This window comes from Delphinus delphis, chromosome X (assembly GCF_949987515.2).
Source record: "Delphinus delphis chromosome X, mDelDel1.2, whole genome shotgun sequence".
In the NCBI taxonomy this organism is placed as follows: Eukaryota; Metazoa; Chordata; class Mammalia; order Artiodactyla; family Delphinidae; genus Delphinus; species Delphinus delphis.
In genome coordinates, this window is record NC_082704.1 from 48513628 (window position 1) to 48524998 (window position 11371).

The window sequence follows — 11371 nt, forward strand, 5'->3', positions numbered from 1 at the left end:
ACTAAAACAATACTTGGTTTGAATTTTATTTAAAATTGTGTTGATTTTTTTTCTTTGAAATAACAGGAGACATTCTGTAGGCAGACAATGCCAAGCAGGATGAGTGGTTATTTGACTTTAGAACTATCAGGACCTAATATTATTATTAATATCAAGGAGTTGCCAACATCCATGAAATTTCCACCCTCATGCATATCTGAGTTGGAAAATCTCTATTTGTAGAGTCCCATGCTGCTTCCAAAATAGAATTCACATTATAGTCACAAAGAAATGCTATGAGTGGCTTGAGACTATATAATAAGAAAGGTTCCTTTATACATAATCTTGATCAATAATATTACGAAAAATAGTAAACAATGTTGAATTTGAGGTCTATGTGCCATTTTAGCCCCATTTTATTTAATTTATTTATTTAAAATTAATTTTTAATTAATTTATTTTTAATTTTTATTTTTGGCTGCATTGGGTCTTCACTGCTGTATGCGGGCTACCCCTAGTTGTGGCGAGCAGGGCCTACTTTTCGTTGTGGTGCATAGGCTCTTCATTGCAGTGGCTTCTCCTTGTAGAGCACGGGCTGTAGGTGTTTGGGCTTCAGCAGTTGCTCAGTAGTTGCAGCACGCGGGCCATAGAGCACATGGCTTCAGTAGTTGCAGCCCATGGATTCAGTTGCTGCAGGGCTCTAGGGCATGCGGGCCTCAGTAGTTGTGGTGCACAGGCTCAGTAGTTATGGCTCACGGGCTCTAGAGCACAGGCTCAGTAGTTGTGGCACACGGGCTTAGATGCTCCACAGCATGTGGGATCTCCTCGGACCAGGGATCAAACCCGTGTCCCCTGAATTGGCAGGCAGATTCTTAACCACTATGCTACCAGGAAAGTCCATAGCCCCAATTTAGAGAGGAAGAATAGAGGTAATAAAAGTGAGTTAGCTTGCCCAATATCTAATACAACCAGTAAGAGGAAAAATCAGGATTCAAGCCCAGCAATTCTGACTCTAGAACCTGTAATAAAATCACTTAGGTCATAAAGTCTCACTAAGGAAATCAAATGCTGAAACTTGATTATTATTGAGATTCTACTCTTTTAAACTCTAAGAAAGGGTTTTTAAAATTATGTGTATGTTGTTTGATACAAAAATGACCATCACCTCTGAAGAGCTGTGGAACAGGTATTTGTTCCCACCAGCAGGAATATTTGCAATTCCATAAGACTTACTTTTTCTCAGTGGACGCACTTAATCAAATTAATTAAATATATTTGGGTATTCTGGATGAAAAATGGCAGAAAATATCATTTGGGCTTGTTCTACATTGTCCAAATATAATACAAAATTTAGAAATAGTTATGGTAGTTATACATACATGCATGGACATTGCTCACCATTCAAATCCTTTGAATTTTTCCTCCCTTTTTAGTCGAATGAAATAAAATGCTTCCAAACTTGCAATTAAAAAGGTTTGCTTTATTTAAGTTTTTATGTGAGAATTCTTCAAATGAGTACTGTGGGCAAAAGATTCTTGAGTGTCCTTATAAAAGTGTTTCTCTGTGATGTGGATTTACATTTTTGAACAATGTATGCTATTTTTAAGTTGAAAACTAGCATTAGAATAAATATCCAAATTAGTAACTAATTTTCTTTTTCTGCTATTGCATATTAATTGTAACTGTTCTCTTAAATTCCATGCAGTTAAGGTTATAATGCCAGAAATGTAATTCACAAATATTTCCTTTTAAAAATCAAATGTTATGGGGGAATATTCCATTTGTGTCAAAAAAGGTTATGCATGTTCATTGGTACAAAGTTTGATATGTTTATTAAATCAAGTTTCTTAAAAATAAAAAAAATAAAATGTTATAGCTACATACCATATTCTATTCATTTGTGTGTACCCTTATTTTAGGAATGAGTATGGAATGATATAATTTTGATTTGAAAAACAGTAGTGTGAAATACTAACCAATTTTTATTACTATTCCTTTTTAAACCACAATTTATTAACAGCTTGAAAAAGCTGTCTATTTAATTTTACCAAAGAGGTCTCTCCTAACCAAGGCGAGAAAAACAGAGGCATTATTTGTACTCCTGAATAATGCTATCTACCATTCCTGTGGCTGGATTATAGACAGCTACACACTGGCAACTCCAGAAACTAGAAGAGCATTTGATGTTTCTTGTGTTGATTGGTTTTCTAGGTTATTACTGTTGTTATTTGCCTCTTTCTCTCTCTTCTGAGAGCAGAAATGAAAGGCCAAGGATGAAGATCCACCTTCTATAACTGTCTCCACTGCAATGAAATTCTGTTATCCTACAATTTGGTTCTATTTTCCTCTCAAATAGACCTAACAAATATTTACCAAATAGGTGATTAAAATCAGTACACAAGTGAACAGAACAGAGAGTACAACACACACCCACACATATATGGACAACAAATTTTTGATAAAGGTGCAAAAGTAGTTCAGTAGAGAAAGGAGCTTTTGTAATAAATGATGCTGGAACAGTTGGTTACACATTTGCAAAAAAGAAAAAAAAATTAAATCCACATCTTCTACCACATACAAAAATAGATCAGATTGAAATATAAAACCTAAAAGTATAAAACTTTAAAAAAAGATAGAAGAATATCCTTGTGACCTTGGGCCAGGCAAAGGTGATACCAAAAGCATGGGAACCTAGGGGCAGGACAGGAATGCAGACGCAGACATAGAGAATGGACTTGAGGACACGGGGAGGGGGAAGGGCAAGCTGGGATGAAGTGAGAGAGTAGCAATGACATATATACACTACCAAATGTAAAATAGATAGTGGGAAGCAGCCGTGTCACACAGGGAGATCAGCTCAGTGCTTTGTGACCACCTAGAGGGGTCGGTTAGGGAGGGTGGGAGGGAGATGCAAGAGGGAGGGGATATGGGGATACATAAATACATATAGCTGATTCACTTTGTTATACAGCAGAAAGTAACACAACATTATAAAGCAATTATACTCCGATAAAGATGTTCAAAAAAAAAGCTTGGCTCATAAAATAAAAAAAGATGATATACTGGACTCTATCAAAATTACAAATTTTTGCTCTTTGAAAAACTGTGAAAGGCACTTTTTCAGTTTTTCCTGTTTTTTTAAGAGGATGAAAAAAAAATCATGGATTGGGAGAAAATATTTGCAGAGCTTATACTTGATAAAGGACTTGTATCCACAGTAGAAAATGAATTCTCAAAACTCAATAGTAAGACAACAACCTAATAGAAAAATGGGTAAAATATGAATAGATACTTCTACAAAGAAGATAAGTAGATGGTAAATCAGTACACAAAAAGATGTTCAACATCATTAGTCATTAGGGAAATGCAAAGTAAAACCACAATGAGATACTCTTACATACCTATTAGAATGGTTAAATTTTAAAAGACTGACCATACCAAGTGTTGGCACTCCTAGTGGGAATGCAAAATTGTACAATCACTTTGGAAAATAGCTAATTTCTTAAAAGCTAAACATACACATACCATGTGATCCAGTCATTCCACATCTAAGTATTTTTCTAAAGGAAATGAAACTATATGTCCATACAAAGACATACACAAATGAACATAGCAGCTTTATACATAATAGCCCAAAACTCAAATGTCCATCAACAAATTGTGATATATCCAAGCAATGTGTAACTACTCAGTAACACAATAGGAAAATGACTCGTTATGCACATAACGATACAGAAAAATATAAAAATAATTATGCTAAGTGAAAGAAGATAAGCAAAAAGAGGGATATATTGCATGACTCCATTTATATAACATTCTAGAAATGCAAGCCAATCTATAGAAACAGAGAGATGATCAGTGGTTGCCTAGGGACGGAGTAGGGCATGATGAAACATTTGGGGGTGATGAAAATGTTCATTATATTGACTGTGCTGATGACTTCACAGGTGTATAGATTTATAAAAACTTAGCAAATTGTACACTTTATGTACGATTATATCTATTGCACAGTTGACCCTTGAACAACTCGGGGGTTAGGGGCACCCATCCTCTGCACAGTCGAAAATCTTGTGTATAACTTTATAGCCTGCCACAGTATCCACGGTTTTGCATTCAGGGATTCAAGTAACTGCAGCTTGTATAGATTTATCAAAACTTAGCAAATTGTACACTTTATGTACGATTATATCTATTGCACAGTTGACCCTTGAACAACTCGGGGGTTAGGGGCACCCATCCTCTGCACAGTCAAAAATCTTGTGTATAACTTTATAGCCTGCCACAGTATCCACGGTTTTGCATTCAGGGATTCAAGTAACTGCAGCTTGTGTGGTACTGTAGTATTTACTGAAAAAAAATTGTGTATAAGTGGGTCCACGCAGTTCAAACCTGTGTTGTTCAAGGGTCAACTGTACTTCAATAAAATTGTTTTAAAAAATAATTAACTTGTTTATTTAGATAAAATCTATCTAGATGAACCAAAAAAAAAAAGAACAACAAACAATAAGTCCAAAAATAAATGAATTTGCAATGCTTGGCTTCTTAAACATCTACAACAAAAGATAATGCTACAGCAGTTTTCATTGTGTATTATGTATGTGTGTTTGTGTGGCAGGGGTGGTGGGTGGGATTGTGTACATGTTCATAACAGGTAAGGTGTAAACAGATGTCCAAGAGCCATGTTCAGCTTGGAATATACCAATAGATTCTGTGTTAAGCATCATCTCATGTAGAACTATGAACATTTAACCCTCCAAAAAGAATATTATAAAATAATGGAACAGAGATCATATTACTATGCAAGTAATTTATAGATAGCCTTATTAAGAAAAATAGCATATTATATGCTTGCACACTTATAAAAATAGAAAAAATATGGCATTATACATAAATTATATTCATTATATGAACATAAAATTTATTTTCTTTTAGGGACCTGCCATTATAAAATTAAGTTAACTAACAGACCAAAAAAGCTACAAAAATAAAAGTGTGTTATGAGATACCTAAAGTATTGTATACACATCAAAAGTAGACTGTTGTTAGAAAAAGGTACCTAAAATCTATGGCTTGGGACAACAGACTTCCAATCAAAAATCAGGATAGCTCATTAATATATTATCTTTGTATGAGGTTTTTTTACAAGCTTTTTTTCTCTTTTTATTCTCCCTGTTCCATTCCAAACTTTTCTGTATCGGTGTGAATGATTAAGTATTAATTCTTGAAAAGCATCTAAACAAGCCTCCACATAGATAATTTTAGAATGAAAGTTGTAGTTGAGTCACATTTGTCCAATATCATAAATCAGAAGAGAGCTATTTTCTAAAGGAGTCACAGTTGTCTTAAATCAAGGTCAAAATTATTTTACCCTTAGGATTTCACCACTGATTAGTTCCTTTTTCAATTCAGTAGAAAAACAAGCAAAGGATATGAATAAGCAATTCCCAAGTGGACAATAAACATATGAAAAGACATTCAATCTTACCACTAATCTAAGAAATAGAAATGCATAATAATAAGAAATTAATTTGGAGATGTTTATTAAAATGTGAATAGTGATTATCTCAGTGTATTTTGAGTTATTTTAAATTTCTTATTTGGATTTCAATGTACTGACTTTTTTCAACCTATATTATTTTCAGAAAAGATAAAGTTATTAAAAAACTGCCTCAGTTATTTGCAGATAAATTATGGACAATGCATCAGAAATCAGAACTCAGAAACAGAATCAAACAATTTAGTTAATACAGTAAAGGTGGTATTTCAAGTAAGTGTGAGACAGAAAGATTATCAAATAAGTGGTACTAAGAAAATTAACTAGCTAATAAAAATACATTAAAAAAGTCTCAATCCCTAACTCATTGCTAACTCCAAAATACTAATTATTGTTGGTACAAAGTTTAACATGTATATGAAACCATTAAGGTACTATAAAATATAAGTGCATTCATTACCAAAATACATCCATCATTTTAAAGGAAAATAATAATCTGTAGAACAATATTTACAGCATAACTTCATTGATTTAAATCATTGTTTCCATAGTATATGTTTTAATTAAAATTATAAAATGAAAGGATATGCACCCAGTAAGTTATATTCAGCATTATATCATCATCCTCTACCACATGTGCCTGGCACATGGCAGGCACAAAAATATATTAGTTGAATGACTAAATAAATGAACTCATGCATTGTTGGTGGGACTGTAAATTGTGATAATTTTTTTCTGGAGAGAAGTTTGGCAATATGTATCAAAGAGTAAAATAAGCATGCAACTTATTCCAGCACTCCCATTTCTAGGAATTCATCATATGACTAATTTTTACAAGTGCATATAGTAGGTATACAGGGGTAACTTTTTTATAACAGGAGAAAATATGAATGTTAGTGGAGAGATGGTTTGGGAAGTAGCTGCCCTACAATAGGAATCTGGTTAAATAAATTAAGGCATGGAATATGCATCTATTTAAAAATAAGATGTTGATCATTTACTGTGAAAGTATAGTCACAATTAATTGATAAATGAGCAGATTACAAGAGAATACGATGTCACATAGATAAAACAGCATATATAAACAGGCAGGTGTGAATATGTACAAAGAAAATTCTGGAAGGAAATGCATCAAAATGCTAACAATGGTTAACAAATGATTAAGATTGTGTTTTTATTATCATTGGAATTTTCTATATTGTATTTTTCCTTACAATGCTTACATACTTTGACAACCAGGAATAAACAATAAAAGTAAATTCATTTACAGAATAGAAAATAAAAGTGTTTCCTAACTTTTAAAAAATATGACTAAATGACTAAGCACAAATCCTATAATAAAAAGGTAACATAAGGGTTAATCTAACTTTAATATTTTCCTCACTTGAAATGAATAATTCATCATATTTTATATTTTAATTTGCTACTTGTATTCTATGAGCAGGTTTAGAAAGTGAATGTGATTAATTAGGTTATTTTCTACATTAGCATTCCAAATCACCTCTGTGGAGTTTTCCGCTTCCATAGAACTACTAAGATATCTTCCAATTAAGTCTTTAAAAGACTATATCTTGTGAATTTTTATTCAAACACAGATAGGTAATTCTTGTCATTCATAAAAATGGGCTAAATATGTTCCTTACCTTTTAATGAAAAGTAAACACTGGTCTTTTTGGTTGTACCAAGGGAGTTGTTCTGTTGCAGAAAAGAATCCTGTAAATAAAAATAACAGATACCTGTTTTTAAACTTCATTTTGCAAAAGTTTATTCATATATTACTGGACTTGTAAATCATACTTTAGTATGGCTAGAATTTTACAGTGTTAGAAGGAAACTGGTGGAAGATGACAATGTAAAGAACACCCTGACAGAGGATGCAGTTTCATCAGCACAGATTCCCCCTCCCGTCCTGCTATTCGTGGAATTGAAAACTGCTGCACGAAAGTATAGAACAAATCGTCTGCTTTTAAATAATACTACTTAACATTTGAATGCCCTTTTATTTTATCTATAAGGTTGTTACAATCATTGAGAAGGACTACGTGGCAAATCAGCAGCAAGGATGGGGTCTCTTATATGCCAGCTTAAAAAGAGAAATATAGTAAAAATGGTGTAACTGACTCACGGCAACATGGGTTCGCAAACCTTGTAGATGGATATAAACCAGGCTTGCCAAACATCACAGACAGCACTTATTAAAACTGCTACGTGGAATGCAATATGCCTGCTTTCTAGCCCCTCCCCCCCTCACCAATAAACGACTCCCCCTTTTTCCCCCAGTGTAAAAATACATGCTCATAGAACAATTAGATAAAAGAAAAAGAATTTTAAAAATCATCAATAATCACACTACCCAATGATGCCACTTGGAGCATTTTCACCCAATTTTTTAAAAAACAGATTTTTGTTACGAGGCCCCTGACAAACCAAGCGGGAATTAAGGATGAGCGGATGGGAGAAGAATATTCCTCTTCCCTTGTTAGGAATCATGACTAGTATTTTTACCTCATATCTAAGCTTTTTTTTTTTTGTAATTATAAAACTATAAAGATAGAATTTTGAGGGGGGAAAAAACGTCTTCCAGGGGTGTCTGCCTCAGCAACCAAGGAGCGTCTGGGAAGGAGGGCGGAGCCTGGAGGGGGAGGTGCGTTTGGTCACTCATTGGGCTGAGAGGTTGTCAATCAAGCTTGCCCAGCAAATGAGGTGCGAGCTGAGGGCACACTGGGAACTAAATGAACTGGAGGTCTGACTGCGAGGGGAGGGGGCTCGAGATGTAAGCAGTGAAGAGATCTCGGGGTCTTGCACTGCGCCATTCGGCTGCGGCACGCCTCAGTCCGCTGCAGCTGTAGCTGAGAGAGGCCTTGCCTTCGCCGCTCTCGTCCAGGTCTCCGCTGCTGCTGCCACCTCCGTTGCGATCTCCTCGGCCCAGCCGCGCCCCGCCCCGCGCTCCTGCTGCCTTCACCGCTGCCAACACCTCAGCCAGAGCCTCCGCCGCCGCCACCCAAGCATCCGTGAGTCATTTTCTGCCCATCTGTGGGCGCGCGGTAGTCACCACCCTAAGAGGTGTGCAGGCTTGCAAAATGGCAGAAGCGGATCCTAACAGGGTCTTGGAACCTGCCGCCCAGGGGGTGGATGAAGAGATGGTGGCTAGCTCGTCTAGCGATTCTGGGGAAGAATCTGACAGCAGCAGCTCTAGCAGCAGCACTAGTTGCAGCAGCAGCAGCAGTAGTAGTGGCAGCAGCAGCAGCAGCAGTAGCTGCAGCCGCTTCTATAGAAAGAAGAGGGTACCTGGGCCTTCCAGAAGTGCGCGGCGTGCTCCGTCGGGTAGAAGTTTCGTGGATCAGCTGCCTCGGGCAGTTAGAAATCGTGTGCAGGCGCTCAGAAATATTCAAGATGAATGTGACAAGGTAGACGCCCTGTTCTTAAAGGCAATTCACGATCTCGAACGAAAATATGCCGAACTCAATAGGCCTCTGTATGATCGGCGATTTCGAATCATCAATGCAGAATATGAGCCTACGGAAGAAGAATGTGAATGGAATTCGGAGGATGAGGTGTTCAGCAGTGATGAGGAGGTGCAGGAAGAAGGCCCTAGTGAGATGCCTGCCTTAGAGGGTGAGGAAGAAGAGGATGACCCGAAAACAAAACCTGAGGTCAAGGCTGAAGAAAATGCAGCTCCGAAAGAAAATCTCGAGGCAAAGGCTGAAGAAGAAGAAGAGTCTAAAGATGCTCTGGAGGCCAAGACTGAAGTAAAAGAAGATCCGAAAGAATCCCCCCAGGCAAAGGCAGAAGATAAAGAGCAGCCTAAAGTAACAGAGGCTAAGGCAAGGGCTCCAGGAAAAGAGGCTCCTAAAAGAGTTCCTGAGGTCAGGCCTAAGGAAAGAGCTCTTAAAAGAGCTCGCAAGGGAAAGCCTAAAAGAGAAGATCCTAAAGGCATTCCCGACTATTGGCTGACTGTCTTAAAGAATGTTGACAAGCTGGGGCCCATGATTCAGAAGTATGATGAGCCCATTCTGAAGTTCCTGTCCGATGTTAGCCTGAAGTTCTCAAAACCTGGCCGGCCTATAAGTTACACATTTGAATTTTGCTTTCTACCCAATCCATACTTCAAAAATGAGGTGCTGACCAAGACATATATAATAAAGTCAAAGCCAGATCACAACGATCCCTTCTTCTCTTGGGGCTGGGAAATCCAAGATTGCAAAGGCTGTAAGATAGATTGGAGAAGAGCAAAGGATGTTACAGTGACAACCACCCGGAGTCGCACAACTGCTACTGGAGAAGTTGAAACCCAGCCAAGAGTGGTTCCTAATGCATCATTCTTCAATTTCTTTAGCCCTCCTGAGATTCCTACAATTGGAAAGCTTGAACCACGAGAAGATGCTATCCTTGATGAGGACTTTGAAATTGGTCAAATTTTACATGATAATGTCATCCTGAAATCAATCTATTACTATACAGGAGAAGTCAATGGTACCTATGATGTTGGTAAAGATTGTAGAAACAGGAAATATCGAAAATAAAAAAAAGGCTGCATGAAAGAATTTTCAAGAATCTCAAATTTCAAGCAGAAGTGAAGTAGGTTTATATAGTCTTGGGGAAAAAACAAAACAAAACCTGCCCTGTAACCTCAGCACTAGTATTCCTAACAGTCTTGAGTTTTCGTACTTTCCTGGTAGCCTAAAATATTGTCTTAAAGTGTCTAAGTATCAGTTTATTCTATCTAGCCTGTTGTAGTGTAATATTCTTCAAAATATGTAAACTGTTGTCAATTATCTAAAGCATGTTAGTTTGGTGCTACAAAGTTTTGATTTTTGTGAAGTCCTTTTGTCATATTCCTATTAGAATGTAGCTGTGAAAACTGTCAGAATTGTTTAACTGAGACAAATATTTGCTTGAAAAAAAAAGTTCCTGAAGCATCAATGCAAATATTTTTTTTTCTTTTTCCAGCCCAGAAGACTAAGGGTTTAAATCTGCTTGTACTAGCTGTGCCTTCATTACTTTGCTATAGAAATACAGTATTATACTAACTAAAACAGTGCATTGTGAAATTTGACCCCTTGAAAAAAATTAGCATACATTTAATAATGTCCATCAAGACCATATATGATATGACTGTGAGCTTGTTAATGTGCCATAGTGGTTTATAAATTTAAGCATAATGAAGTTATTGTTTACCACTGAGGTGTTAATATAACATAGCATTTTTAAAAAGTTTGCTCATCTTATCCTGTGTAACTATAAACTAAAGGTACTAACCACATTTTCTTTGTAATATGTTCTACTTTGCCTTTCACTGGAAATGATCACTTTACATCATTGGTATTTTTTTCATGTTCTTCTATTACAATCTAAAATAAATAAATGTCAAAATGTATCGTGCTATAAAAATCTACCATTTTTGCCTCATTATAAAAAATATGGTGCTTATTATAGAAAAAGTAGAGAATCCTTAGGAAAAGGAACATTTAAAAATATATAATTATCAATATAATTAACATTCTGATACATTTCACAGATCTTAGCTCTTTTTGGTGGGTACACATCCCAGTGATTGGAGAGAAATGGGACAGGGGAGAAGGACTAAGATAGGGGAGAGAGGAAGAGAAGAGGAGGAAGGAATGGGGAGGAGTGTTGAAGTAGAGAAAGTGGGGAGGGAGAAGGGAGAGGGAGGGTACCAGAGTGAGGAGGGGGGTGGAAGGAGAAGAGGGTGGGAGGGAGGAGGAAAGGAAAGGGGAGAGAAGGAAGGGAGAGGGGAGGAGGGAAGGGAGGAGGGTGGGGAGTGGAAAGGATGGGAGGAGGTAGGGATGGAGAAGAGGGGAGATAGGCAGGAGTGCCTCACCCAGAAAGGACATCCATATTAGTTGTTGTCTTCACTTCCAGGAGTAGGTTGGGTAA

At 36.7% G+C, this 11371-nt stretch overlaps 2 protein-coding genes across 2 annotated transcripts in view; one reads left to right on the top strand and one right to left on the bottom strand.

Annotated features, from left to right (window-relative positions):
• Positions 1 to 8055, bottom strand: part of FAM133A (family with sequence similarity 133 member A) — a 54341-nt gene extending 46286 nt beyond the window's left edge. Inside the window, exons 1-2 of the mRNA XM_060001689.1 lie at positions 7979 to 8055; positions 7117 to 7186 (exon numbers count right to left, since the gene is read on the bottom strand). The gene's annotated coding sequence lies outside the window, so the exon portion shown is untranslated. The remainder of the gene's footprint in view (positions 1 to 7116; positions 7187 to 7978) is intronic.
• Positions 8056 to 8236: 181 nt separating this feature from the next.
• On the top strand, positions 8237 to 10852 carry NAP1L3 (nucleosome assembly protein 1 like 3). Its single transcript, XM_060002995.1, has one exon. The coding sequence runs from the start codon at positions 8554 to 8556 to the stop codon at positions 9994 to 9996; it is 1443 nt and encodes a 480-aa protein (XP_059858978.1). The 5' UTR covers positions 8237 to 8553; the 3' UTR covers positions 9997 to 10852.
• The last annotated feature ends 519 nt before the right edge of the window (positions 10853 to 11371 follow it).

What these genes read in the sequence shown, in the direction of transcription:
- NAP1L3 (XM_060002995.1), top strand. Translation starts at nt 8,554, where the DNA reads ATGGCAGAAGCGGATCCTAACAGGGTCTTGGAACCTGCCGCCCAGGGG.